The sequence below is a fragment of the Solanum pennellii genome, chromosome 10 (genome assembly GCF_001406875.1).
Source record: "Solanum pennellii chromosome 10, SPENNV200".
Taxonomy (NCBI): Eukaryota; Viridiplantae; Streptophyta; class Magnoliopsida; order Solanales; family Solanaceae; genus Solanum; species Solanum pennellii.
The window spans coordinates 68,113,794-68,128,592 of NC_028646.1; the positions used below are offsets into that span (position 1 = coordinate 68,113,794).

Sequence of the window (14,799 nt, forward strand, 5' to 3'; positions counted from 1 at the left end):
AAAATATATAAATGCAGGACCCATTTGTATATCGAAGTGTACAAATAAACTGATATATACAAATGCATGATTCATTTGTATATCGAAATATACAAATAGATCAAAATATACAAATGTAGGACCCATTTGTATATCGAAATTTACAAATAAACCGATATATACAAATGCATTACCCACTTGTAATATACGAATGCAAGACCCATTTTTTTACAAAAATATACAAATGCAAGATCTATTTGTATACCGAAATATACAAATAGACCCAAATACATATTTTTTTTTATGTATATGTATATCAAAATATACAGGTTGATAGCCATAGCAGACATAAAGTTTACTATGGAGCACAACTACACAAAATACAACTATAACATACAAATATGATTTTATATTTGCTAAACCTAAAATCTACTCGTTTATAAAGTTGTCTAAATAAATTTTTAAGTCAAAATTATAGGCTGACATTCTGCATAATTATTCATATTTGTGTTCTACGCTTCCAAAAACAATATTCAAGACCTTTCCTACAATATTAAAAACATCTCAGGTGTATGGAAATGAATTATTTGGTATAATTTAACAATTTCTAGCCAATTATTGAGGGAGTTCAATGCCGTTGCACTTAAGTAACTTTTATCAATTTATTTATTTTTAAAACTTATTCCTAATTTAATGTCTTGTTAAGATCAACAATTTGATCTTTTGATTTTCCAAAAATACTCACAGAAACGTGACCCTTTTCAATATTCTGTAAAAAAGTATACTTAGTTGTTTTATGTTGACATGAAATCCTAGCTATATTGAGACACATAAAATGAGTTACAATTAAGATCATGACATAGTGTTTAAGTTATGCGTAATCCACAATAATTGAGCATATAAGAGGCTGAAACCATATTGATTGTATACTAATATTTATAATCTAATTGATCGAATTATATATATCTGTAACTTTTACTTTAATAATTAGTACTTATTACCATTCTTATCCCATTTGGCATTATTTTTACCTGAGGTGTTATATATGTTTGATGTGGTGAAGGAAGATTAAAAAGACAGTAGCGTACACAAAATTTTGTAGGTGTTTTCAGAACCGAGAGTGAAGTATTTATTAATTAAGGTCTAGAGTAGATCTAATGTATGTCCAAAAATGCACCTATCATGTTGCTGTAGAGATCTAAGACATGTTATATATATTAGTTTTCTTTGTCTGCATGTAAGAGCTAAGAAGTTTCTTTACTCGTCTTATTTATGTTACATAAATTATAATTTTTTTTTTAATTTCTGATTATAATTTTTCTTTCTTTCCTTAAAAACTAATTAAATGCAATTTCAAATGTCAATTCTAGTCTTTGTTTCAAGTGGTTTATTACTTGGAATGAACATTTTGTTGGTCAATACGACATTTTAATTTTGAGGCTCTCTATCCTTAAATCCTTAATGATGGTATGCAGGATAAATTATAAGCATAATATATACATATACCCATTAACTTGACTTCAAATAATATTTATGTTCTTAACTTTGAATGTGCACAAATACACTTAAACTTATATAAAGTTGAACAAATAGATACACATGTTCTACATGTCATCTTACATGTCATTTTTTGTCCTACGTGTATTGTACCATGTAGGACTCATGTGTTTATTTAATTAAAAGTTGGATCGTTAAAGTGTCTGATTGTGCATTATGACAGTTAGAGGGCAAAGTTAAAATTTGAAGCCAAGTTTAGAATTCAATATATGTATTATGTCTAAATTATATACTGACTTCTTTTTGTGATTCTTTTAAAACTGATTTCAAAAAGATTTAAAATAATAAATAAAACTTTTGGGATCTGGAACTTGTGTGGTTTTAAACATCAAATAGTTTACGTGGCTATAAAAGTTTTTCATTAAGATAAAACAAAATGTTCTCATTTTTTTTTTTTGAAATGAACTAAAAAATATATAAATTATGTACATAAATTTAAAGGGAAGCAAAAAACATAGTGATGCTTTTTCTCCTCTCTTTTAGGGGTAGTTAGGTAAGGCAAGAATAACGCTTAGTAAAGTGTATTAATAATATTTGTATTGATTATACTAGTATTAATTATGTAAAAATTATTTTTTATGAATTGAAAATAATACCCATTTTTATGTACTCACTTCTTTATTTGAATTTTTTTTAATTGATTTCAAAAAAATTAAAATAATAAATAAAACTTTTAAATATTAAATAATTTGCTATATAAGCTTTTCGTTAAGATAAAACAAAATGTTCTAATTTTTTATTTTTGAAATGAACTAAATTAAATAAATTATTTACATAAATTTAAAGGGGAAGCAAAAAACATAATGATGCTTTTTCTCCTTCTCTTCTAGGGGTAGTTTGGTAGGGCAATAATAATGCGTATTAATAATATTTGTATTAGTTATGCTAGTATTAATTATGTAGAAATTATTTTTATGCATTGTTTAATTTGATGTATTAAAAATAGCACACATTGCATAATTTTTTTTAAAAAAAATATTTATTTACAAAGATGCACTTTACAAATATGAAGAAAAAGATGTAGAAAAGGTTCATAGGGACAATTGAGTCTTTAACCATACTAATGCATTCATTAATACCCATTGCACTAATAATACCACAAATTTTCATATATTAGTAATGAATACCTTAATACACAATAGAGTGAATAAGTATCGCTGACAATAGTTATACATAGATAATATGTTGAAAAAGTGTACATATACATGTAAAGAAAACATGTAATGGTTAATTGAGTTATTTAACATCATTTCAGGACGTCAAAAATATCTGAGCATTTACAAGAATAAGAATGTATCTAAATTTGCAATAATTATAGAGGTCATCAAACATATAAGCCACACTATGAAATTTTGGAAGAGGGTAATGAGGACATATAACGGTGATGAAGAGTATGCATATTGCTAAAACCCAATTTGATTTAATATCAACGTGTTCAACTACAAAAGTCATTCATATCTAAGGAGATTGATTGAACAATATAGAAATATAAAAAACGGCATTTTCATATCATCATATGATATTTTCTACTTAAAAAAAAAAACTTTTAATAAGGTCCCTAGAGAGTTACGTGGAGATGCTTGAAGTTTATGTGTATCTGTAGTTTACATTAGGGGAATTAGGGACATATACCGCATGAGCGAAGATTCATGTGAGAATAGTTAAAGGAGATGAAGTGTTGACTGATCAACAATTCACACATATGAGAGATGAAAGTAACGAAAGTAAGGATGTTGAAATAGATGTATAGACATACTAGGATAGATATAATTAAAAAAGAAGATATTCGGAGTGTGGTGAACAAATAAGAGAGACGAGACTAGAATCATACATGCATGTGAAGAGAAGATGGACAAATACTCAAGTGAGGAGATGTAAGAGGTTAAGCTATGATGAATATGATAAGAGATAGGGGACATATCGAAAAAGTCTTGAAACTAAATGATTAGACAAAATATTAACATATCAAAAATATGATCTTAGTTAGAAAAGCACGTATGTCAAGAAATATGATAAACGGTTAATAGATAGTAAGTCATAAAGTAAAACGTGACAAGATAAATCGAATTGAGGGAGTATAACATATGTCTATTACATTATTTTTTTTTAACACTACTATTAGGATAATTAATTTGTTTCTTGTATAGCTTTTTTTATTTTTCAAGTGGTAACTCAATCCGACCCACCCACCCTTGGATCTCTCTTTCACTAGCGTGGCATCACGTTGATTCCGGTTTTTATTCTCTCTCCGGTCCATCTACTTTTTTCTCCTCTGTATTTCAGAAGAAAAGGTAAGCTCCTTTTTACAGATCCATTTTTGAATCTTCATCCTTTCGGTTAGTTTTTCTACTCACATCACTATCATTTTGATTAGGATAATTGAAACTAGAATTTTTCGAATATTTGAAATGTAAAAGATAGTCTATCTCGATTTAATTCTGAAAGTTAGTTATAATTTGGCCCTTTGATAAGTTTAAAATTGAGACAGATGGAGTACTATTTTTATGCTAGTCAGAGACCTCGCAATTTTGTTATTAATATTTTGGTATGGAGGTATAGTTGATAATTGATTATTGATGTATTATTATTGTTCATTTTCAGGTTAAGTATGGGTAAGGCAAAAAAAAATATTGACATGGAGGAAGGAACCCTCGAGGTTGGAATGGGTAAGTTCATGTGGTACCTTTTGTTTTGTGGAATGAAGTTTATTTATGATTTGTAATGATATAAACAAGAGCCAAGTTACAGTCCTAGTTTTGCTGATAGAGCTTTTCAAGTTGGGAGATAACTGTAGTTAAAGACCCTTTGGATTTCGTTTTGTGTAGTTCATGTGCAAATGAGAGCGGAGTTTCTATTTCTTGATTTTAGTAGTTAGAAGATTTCATTGGCAAGTACTTGTATAAATTATGAATAGAGTGTGATGTACCTTCTGCTTAAATTCCAGTGGATCATCAATAATAAACTATATATTTTCTGGCTCTCAATCTTATTTTATAGTTGAGTCAACACAGGAATTTGTTTAGAAGTTCCATTTAGAAGATTCATGGTGACTTCTAATCAGGGCAAGATCTATGGGGTACCATGTGATCCACAAGCTTAGTTGAAACTTTGTATTTATACGTATATATTGAAGAATAGTAGAAATAGATAAAGTGCTACCTGTAGTAACAAATTAGGCAAAGGTGCCAGTAGCAAATGTTTAAAGTTTCTCCCAAGCACTGGGAGTTCGGATCCCTCTGCCAATAGGTAGTAATTTTAGGCTTGCTGAAGCAATAGAGATACATACAGATACACATACAAGTATTCCATTCTCTATGGTTCTTTTCTTTTCCTCTTGACCAAAACTATTCTTCATTAAAATTAAATGCTGCTTGACTCTTTTTAATTGATTCTTTAGTTTTTTTTTGTCTCATCTTTATAACACTTTAAGTATATATAAAATAAAAGAAGATTGTTTCTTCTGTATTAAACTTAAAAGTTCATTCTCTCCCTGTAATGATGATGCTTGTCTTGTTGTCATAACCACTTAATAATGGAACTGAAAACAATTGTTTGTTCTCACTCTTAACTCACAAGTTGGATCAATTTTTTGTTTTGCGCTATGTTATTATAATCGTTACATTTTTTTTATTTGATTTATTTGTCTGTATAAATTGAAAAGAAGAACAATGATTGAAGCCTATAGTTGAGCAAACCAACCAAGAGTTTTACCCTATTTGGAGGATTTAGGTGCCACACTAGTTCAAACATAGACTTACATACTTCCAAAAATTACTAATTTCTCCTCAATTTTTTGATGGAGTCCGGCTGTATTTTGCTCATTGCTAACGTTTTGACAAATGGTGATTGAAAATCCCTTACCGATGAGCCAAATTTTGGATGTTCATTAGAAATTAGCGATTCTATGACAGTGGTATCTACGTTCAAAGAAATGTGGCTCTCAAAAAAAACCTCCTAATCCTGGATCCGCATCTTCTTCTAATGTTGCGGAAATTGCAGAATACAGGACTGTCTCTGGTGTTGCTGGACCACTGGTTATCCTTGAAAAAGTTAAGGTAATCATCGTGCACTTCGCTTTTGCTTTTTAAACTTAATGTAGTTTATTGCAATTTTTGTTAATGCAACTAGAATCATGTGTATCTGTATTTCTCTTGTCAGGGACCTAAGTACCAGGAGATTGTTAATATTCGTTTGGGAGATGGAACAACCCGACGTGGACAAGTTCTGGAAGTTGATGGAGAAAAAGCTGTTGTTCAGGTCTATTAGTCTTTAGGATCACTTATGGCTAGATTTGACTTCTGACAAATGTTTCATCCATTTTAAGTTTATACCTTCTGACAATTCTTCTAGAATAAATTGAATCTGCAATAGCATGCTCATTTCCTCTTTTGTTTTTACCAGGTTTTTGAAGGAACATCTGGAATTGACAACAAGTACACAACTGTGCAGTTTACTGGGGAGGTACAACATATTTTATAACTCATATTTTCTCATGACTTTTGTTCCATTAAATCCGATTAACATAAATCACTTGTAGAAAGTCCCCCTCTGTTTTCATCAATTCTTTTCAAGGGCCACTGAAAAAATTGGTCTGCAATAACATGCAGTCACCTTTTGTTTAGCCTTTTATTACTCTCTGTTGCATTCGAAGTGTTGTATATGGCATGCAAAATTCTTGTCAAGAAAAATAAACTTGTTAGTGTCAACATGTTACGATAACATTGTATTTGTTCAATGAGGGAGAAAAGTAAGAAATGATATGGACCCTGCAACGAAGATAATATTCATAATGGGTGCTATTATTCTTTTATTAGAGGAGATATAACTTATGCTTCTAATGGTTTATCATTTTCATTACTTTCTAATTGTATATATATGTTTGCAGGTTTTGAAGACACCTGTCTCACTCGATATGCTTGGACGCATATTTAATGGTTCTGGAAAGCCAATTGACAATGGTCCTCCTATTTTACCTGAGGCTTACAGGGATATTTCTGGTAAGTACTTAGTTCTACCAGGTTTAGCTTTGGCTCTTACATGAGATTCCTGGACTAATATCCTGCTATATGTAATATGTGAATTTTAGGAAGTTCTATCAACCCCAGTGAGAGAACATATCCTGAAGAGATGATACAGACAGGAATTTCAACAATTGACGTCATGAATTCAATTGCTAGAGGGCAGAAAATTCCTCTATTCTCTGCTGCTGGTCTTCCTCATAATGAAATTGCGGCTCAGATCTGCCGACAAGCTGGTTTAGTGAAGAGGTTGGAGAAATCTGAAAATCTTCTTGAGGTTAGTAGTAGTTTCTTGTAACGTACTCCATCCGCCTCAGCTCATATGTCTCTTTTCCATTTTGCTACTTGGCACCATTCCATTCCTATACAACTTTCACAAAATTACTAGAGTTCAAGTTCATTAAATTACTAAATGTATTTGATGTTTTTCTGTCAAACTATTTTTCAGCTATATTTAATATTTTCTCCACTATCACTTATACAATAAATTAGTCAAATTAAAGTATCAAACTCAGTACCCAGTCAAATACTGTCTTAAGAAATGGAATGAAGGGATTACATATTTCAAATGTCTAATATGCTGATAACAGGAAGTATGACTCTTTGCTTGAAATGCCCATTGAATACTTCAATTGTCTTTCTAGGCCTAAATGCGTGTTTTTATTATGTGTTGAAATTTTACTGTTGTCATATAACATGATAGCCTTAGATTACTGCATTGTAGTGGACTTCACAACATTGCATCCAAGATGAGGAAGAACAAAATATGAGTCTGCAATGTTCTTTCTTCCTCTGCTTGTGAAGTTCATTAACTATATCTTTAAAAGGGAAAAACTGAGCAGAGCTAATCCTTTTCAAAAAGCTGTTACTGAGTGTTAGTTCCTTCTCTAATCTACCTGTGAATAACTGGTCCGAATGACACATTTTGGTCTCCATGTTTTGGTGATTGAGTTAGATTCACATTGACATAATCTCACTTTCTTCCTTGGTGTCCCAGGACAGTGAAGCGGACAATTTTGCCATAGTCTTTGCAGCTATGGGAGTCAACATGGAAACCGCACAATTTTTCAAACGCGATTTTGAGGAAAATGGATCCATGGAGAGAGTGACGCTTTTCTTAAATCTGGTAATGCATGGATTTAACTCAGACTAACACATGAATATTTGGTTCTGTGAAATAGTAATAATTCTATAAGGTGAAGCTCATTGCTATCTCCTATGTTTACTTCTCGTAGGCAAATGATCCTACAATAGAACGCATCATTACTCCCAGGATTGCTCTGACCACTGCAGAATATCTAGCATACGAATGTGGGAAGCATGTTCTTGTCATTTTAACCGATATGAGTTCATATGCTGATGCTCTGCGTGAGGTATTGTTTATGAAGTGTACCTCATGACCTTTCAACTTTATATAATCATGTTTGTGTTTAATATGGAGCACTCTTAGAACTTAATACTAGTACGTCTCAACATTACCATTTTCCAAAATAAAATAAAATAAAATGAAAAAATATTAGTACATCTCAGTTATGTGGTGTTATCAGATGCTCTGATTTACTTTATTCAAAAGAAGAAGAAGAATGATGTTCTGAGTTCCGTAGACCACTGAGAGCTGAAACCATGCTTCTCATCCTTCCACAGGTATCTGCTGCCCGAGAAGAAGTGCCTGGAAGGCGTGGATATCCTGGTTATATGTATACTGATCTGGCAACGATCTATGAACGAGCTGGGCGTATTGAGGGACGGACGGGCTCCATCACGCAAATTCCAATTCTAACCATGCCAAATGATGGTAACTTACAGCGAGCAATAATTTCAGGCTATTTCTTCTGCTTCTTAACGCTCAATTATATTTGTTATTGAGTCCCTAGTTTCTGTTGTTTGAACAGATATTACGCATCCAACTCCAGATCTTACAGGCTATATCACAGAAGGACAAATATATATAGACCGACAGCTTCATAACCGACAGGTATTGTATAGCTGTGAGGCTGAGTGCTCATATATACTCGTAAATGGGTAAAATTGTTTTATAGATCTTACCAGTAAATGAGCAATTGATCTACCTAAAGTGGGTATTCTAAGCTCTCTGCTTTTTCAATCTTTTATTGTTGTTGATTCCTTGTAAAAGAAATTGAAAAAATCTTTTACTGTTTTCGACAATAGGAAAGCATGTTTTGTGATACTATTCAAAGTAGACAAAAAAAATTCTGGATAAGCTTCTCTGTTACCAACACCATTTCCCTTAATAGGTAAAGCTCTGGGCCAAATAAACAGAATTACAAGCTTCATTACCATTCCACGGGGTTGAAACTAAATCTTGAACTTCGTCCTTTCTAAATTGTTTATTAAAATTAACTCTAAATTTTCTGAATCAGTCTAGTAACCTGATTAGGTTTTTACCTTATTTTCCGAAACGAAGGGTAAGGAAAGGATGAGAAATGTACAATTAGAAAAAAACAGGAAAAGAAAAATTGACGAGCCTGATATTTAACAGTAGAAGGATAAGCGGCGGACCCATTATCCCTGAGTTTCGGGGTCTGGGTTTGGTTCTAGATGGATTTCCTGGTCTTAAAAAAAATTGATGACACTTTGTTCCATTGTTAAAAGATATTGAACAATTGTACTTTTCCTTCCTTTATCTCCTCTTCTCTAGATCCCAAGCAAAGCTTCAGAAAAATGGATAACTTACTAGTTCTTTAACACAAAATGTTATCAAAATCCCTTCCTTTTCCTCTTTCCCCAAAAATTGGGAACGTCTATGCTACACCTCAAAATGAAATGTAGTATGGTCGTAGAAGTAATAAACCCAACAATGGTCGTGCTCAATCCCACGAGGAGTCCGCTTGCGTCGAGATGTCTATAAAGTATTAAAATTTGGAAATTCCTAAGGTAATCTTCTAACGTTCAATTATTTCTAAAACTAGACTATTATACTAAGCTATGACCTTTATCAAACACTGAGAATGCAAGAAAAAATTACTTGTTTCCAATTAAGAGAGGGGTCGGGGTCATGACGCAACATGGCATTGCTAGTTCATGAATGTATCATCTTGCTTAAATACATAGGAATAGTGATTATGATTCAGTTGCTAATCACTCACTACTCACTAGAATTTTCCAATTCTCGCAAGCTTATCCCTAAAAGTTCTTTCAAACCCAAGTGAAGATATTAAGACAATTGATAAAGACCCAAGTAGATATCTCCCTATTACTAGTTCAATTTCATCAATCAAAAGCAATATATACTCCTTAATATGCTCTTGCTCGCTACTTGCCAAATACCCAATCTATTTCACTTTTCCAAGAAAGAAATAGATGTGAAGGGCTTGATCTAGTGTTTGCAACCACCAAATTGGCAAATAATAATGTAAACAAGTAGAGAATACAACCCAAGTAATAATAAACAAGATAAACTAAATCATTCACATTAATACCATGAGAGTTTACAACCCCAACTATTTAGCTATTCACTACTAGAAATGGAAATTACAAGAGAAAAGGAAAAGAGAGACATAGCTAAGGGCCAATTAAGTAAGAAAATGCAAAATCTATGGTGAAAAGTCTAGCTATGGTGACTCTCTTAGCTCAAAAGATACCAAGATGAATTTAGGAAAACGCCGTAGTTTCTATAATTTTGTTTGAAGTTTTCCAAAAAATGTGGGTAAAACACCCCTCGACCAATTACTTGGCCGAGCTAAATGGGTGAGTTGTATGGACGAAAGCTCCCCCTTCATCTCCTTGGCTGCGTGGGTGAGGTCATGTGGCCGCTATTTGTGCGTGAGCCACGTGGCCGGCTCAGATTTTTTCCTTTGTTTTTAGCCACTTTTTCTTTAAATTTTGGCCTTCATGTCCAATTTTCTCAAGTATTTGAAGCTATTCCAATCCTTTATGCTTTTCGAAGGCTCCCAAAACCTGAAATTATATAATTCAAACCATTAGTAGTCCATTAATCACAAATGAGACATGAATATTATTATCGGAAAAGGGTCAAAAATACCCTTAAACTATCTGAAATAGCTCATGTATACCCTTAAACTATATTTTGGCTCAAAACTACCCTTTCCGTCAAACTATGGGGTCAAAAATGCCCTTCTAATTAACGAAAATTGTTAAATGCCATGTGGATGCCACATGAATGCCACATGGCACCCCAATAGATTTCCACTGCCACCTTAGTTGCGCGGACTCTTCACTTTTGATGCCACACCCGTCTCGGATTCTTCAAAAATACACTACTTTTGGCGAATCTGACACGCACCCATTGGCATTTTTGGAGAGTCCGAGCAACATAGACTGCCACATAGAATAAAAGGAAAAGGGTCAAAAGTACCCTTAAACTATCCGAAATAGCTCATATTTACCCTTAAACTATATTTCGGCTCAAAACTACCTTTCCCGTCAAACTATTGGTCAAAAGTGACCTTATTATTAGCGGAAGTTGGGTAAATTCCACATGTGCCATATTGACTAAATCCCTCAATCTTAATTACTCATTTTCCCCTCATTTCATTATTTTCCAGAAACAATTTCACCCCTTCTCCCTCATTTCGCGGCTAAGGTTTCATAGTTTTCTTCGTTGTTGGGTTTCAAAGTGGATATTCGTGGTTATAGGTTAGTAAACTTTTTTCTGATTTTATTGTGTTTACAACCACGAAAATCCATTTTGAAATTCATCAGTGAAGAAAGTTATGAAACCTTGGCCGCAAAATGACGGAAAAGTTGTGAAATTCTATCTATCATACTTTGAAATCGTAACTGTAATAAAATAAGAAAAAATATTAACTAACCTACGACCATGAATATCCACTTTGAAATTTAGCCCCGAAGAAAGCTACGAAGCCTTAGCTGCGAAATTAGGGGAAAGTTGTGAAATCCTAACTATCATACTTTGAAATCGTAAACATAATAAAATAAGAAAAAATATTTACTAACCTACAAGTGTGAATATCCACTTTGAAACTCAACCACGAAGAAAAGTATGAAACCCTAGTCGCGAAATGATGGAGAACGGGTGAATATATCATTTCTGAAATAATGAAATGAGGGGAGAAGTAATTAGGATTTAGGGATTTAGTCTATGTGGCAGTAGAACCTTATTGGCATGCAATGTGGCATCCACATGGCATTTAACAACTTCTGTTAATAGGAAGGGTACTTTTGATCCAATAGTTTGACGGAAAGGGTAGTTATGAGCCGAAATATAGTTTAAGGGTGTATATATGAGCTATTTTTGATAGTTTAAGGGTATTTTTGACCCTTTGTATTTAGTCTACGTGGTAGTGGAATCCTATTGGCATTCAATGTGGCATCCATATGGCATCCACGTGGCATTTAACAACTTCCGTTAATAAGAAGGGTATTTTTGACCCAATAGTATGACGGGAAGGGTAGTTTTGAGCCGAAATAAAGTTTAAGGGTATATTTGAGCTATTTCGAATAGTTCAAGGGTATTTTTGAGCCTTTTCTGTATTATTATTAAAAAGTAGTACAAGTTGGCAACAATGCTAACTTATCAACTTAGGAGGGAACTTGAACCATTTTGTCTCTTCTTCCTCTTTAATTACGTGCTTATTATATTAGTATAACGTAAACTCTAATATAAGACATACTTCTTCTCTATTTTGCACTTGCTCATTGCCTACACCACTCCTGAATTGCATGTTGCTAGTATTTAGAACATCTAAGTTACTTTCTATTTGGGTTTTGTTAACTGAAATGAATATTAGGAAATGACCGATAGGATTTAAAGGGAGTTATTATACTTGTATAGTGCTAGCTCAGGCCAAACAGTACACATTCCACATTTTAGTGTTATTTTTCCATGGAAGTCGTCAGCTTCACGCCTTCACCAGACATAGCTTAATTGTCATTGTTTCATATGAAGATGATAATCTGAGATTCATTTTTCTTATTCTTCCGGGAGAATACATAATTACCTTCACGGTGATCCATACCTCCTAGACTTGTTCTAGACCTAAAATTATAATAATCCCGAGAAACCAAAACTAGATTAATAGCCTGTTTAGCCAATCTTCAACGGCCTATTCTGGAAAGTGCTTTTTGTTAGAATTGTTTCTCAATAAAGCAATTTTATAGAGTTGCAGTTTCTGTTTAACTGATCAATTTAAAAAATACTTTTTGCAAAAGTGAGTGAGAAGTACCCAGTTAATGTAAACACCCGCAACCTTACTTGTTAAGTCGAGTTTTAAATTTGGATAATTTCCAATTCAGAGTGCTACAGAAGGTTGCCATTATTGAATGTTTTTACATCTTGGATTTTGAACAGAAATGACTCGGAATTTTTTTTTCTCTTCTGAACTGTAACAGATATATCCTCCAATCAATGTACTTCCATCCTTATCTCGGCTGATGAAGGTGAGCACATGTATCTCTTTACTTTATATACTGTCATATCATTTTAATGGAAATTAGAGGAAGCCTTACATGTGATATTCCGATTAACCCCTTAAATTTCTTTGCAGAGTGCCATTGGTGAGGGTATGACTAGAAGGGATCATGCTGATGTATCCAACCAGGTAAGTTGATAAAAAATGTATTTCGTTGCTTGATTAATCTTCATACCTTCAAGAGAGTTGATACCTTGAACCTCCGTTAATGTTGCTTATTTTTCCGTTTTGCATTGATTTCAAAAACATTTAGTTGTATGCAAATTATGCCATTGGAAAAGATGTCCAGGCAATGAAAGCTGTGGTTGGAGAAGAAGCACTTTCTTCTGAGGACTTGGTAGGTTGCTTGAGAAAAAGTCCTTTTGTTTAATAAATTTTGAGCTATGTTTTGCGTAGGTTATCAATAATCAATGATAAAATGACTGAAGACTCCTTTTTGATTTAAACAGCTTTACTTAGAGTTCCTTGACAAATTTGAGAGGAAGTTTGTCTCTCAAGGAGCTTATGACACCCGCAATATATTCCAGTCACTTGATTTAGCTTGGACACTTCTTCGCATCTTTCCTCGTGAGCTTTTGCATCGTATCCCAGCAAAGACCCTGGATCAGTATTACAGCCGTGATGCATCTAATTGACAGGAAGGAACCATCTTTATACTTTTAAGTCTCTTGTGCAATTCCTTGGTGCAATACATTGGCTTTCCTCTTTGTGCATCTCATTTTAGCTCAACAATCAACCTGTTCCCAAAACAAAGGTTCTCCAGTTTCTAAAAGTCAATGCTATTTCTTTGGGAACCAGTCACATCTTGTAATTTATCACCTGTTGTGTTGTGTGAGATGCTGCAGCCTATATTGGTTTTGTTTAAATTCCAATAACATTAGGGGGGCTTCTAAGTTTTATGCTCAGCCCTTTTTATGTATGAAGCAATTTTATTGTTTCATGGACTAAAAGCTGATTCTTTTGAATAAAAGATCTTTATATCAGTTTTGTAGTTTCAACTTCAAGAGTAGATTTTTCCAGGTTTAGGATACCTTGGGCTCACCAGATACAATACGACTTTGTGCATCATCAAAAAGAATTAGGTGATGTACAATAAAGCAATTGCCTCATAAACCTCTGTTTCGCTTATCATATTATTTGTTGGTACTACTGTTTTTTCTCAGAGAGGAGAGAAAGACCACTGTCAACAATCCTCTACGTGAAACAACACACAACAAACATTCCATTTTGCAGGACGAGCAAGATGGGGCAAGGAGCGTAGACAGGTATGGATCCTCAACATCTTGAGTAGCATAAACATAAGAATAATTATGTATAATTTTAAGTTTCTGTACCTTTTCTTTTAATGTATGCAAAAGCTAGAACTATAGATTATGAAGGAAACTATTGCCGACAGGATTTATTCGAGTTCGGAGCCTAAAGGGAAAAAAAAGTTGACAAAAATTTTAAAAGATTATATCAAAATTTTTTTAACCAAAACGGTAAAATTGCTACTGACGTAGCGATTTATTTTGACGGCACACAAAAAAAAAATTAAAATTTTACTAAAATCGCTGCCTTGGCAGCGATTTCAAAATAAAAAAAAATTGTGAAATATCGCTGCTCGAGCAGTGATTTTGCTTTAACGCCGTCAAAATAAATCGCTACGTCAGTAGCAATTACCGTTTTGGTTAAATTTTTTTTTGATATACCCTTATGAAACTTTTGTCAACTTTTTTTGCCCTTTAGGCTCCGTACTCGAATTTATTCAATAGTAGGTGTGTCATATGTCAAATAGTCTAAACCTAAAAGGATAGTACTTTTAGGATTTTATATATTCTATCAGTACACTT

The 14,799-nt window shown here is 33.0% G+C and overlaps 1 protein-coding gene across 2 annotated transcripts; it reads left to right on the forward strand.

The window, feature by feature from the left end:
* Window positions 1-3,677: 3,677 nt before the first annotated feature.
* LOC107002276 (V-type proton ATPase subunit B2-like) lies at window positions 3,678-13,965 on the forward strand. 2 transcript variants are annotated; one of them, XM_015200230.2, is made up of 15 exons: window positions 3,678-3,827; window positions 4,138-4,202; window positions 5,536-5,591; window positions 5,695-5,793; window positions 5,938-5,997; window positions 6,422-6,533; window positions 6,623-6,831; window positions 7,552-7,680; window positions 7,790-7,927; window positions 8,199-8,349; window positions 8,447-8,529; window positions 12,888-12,935; window positions 13,043-13,096; window positions 13,221-13,304; window positions 13,417-13,965. In XM_015200230.2, the coding sequence occupies exons 2-15, from the start codon at window positions 4,145-4,147 to the stop codon at window positions 13,600-13,602; spliced, it is 1,467 nt and encodes a 488-aa protein (XP_015055716.1). In that variant the 5' UTR covers window positions 3,678-3,827; window positions 4,138-4,144; the 3' UTR covers window positions 13,603-13,965. The 2 variants fall into 2 exon arrangements, with proteins under 2 accessions (XP_015055716.1, XP_015055717.1); XM_015200231.2 differs by having other exon boundaries at window positions 3,734-3,872.
* The last annotated feature ends 834 nt before the right edge of the window (window positions 13,966-14,799 follow it).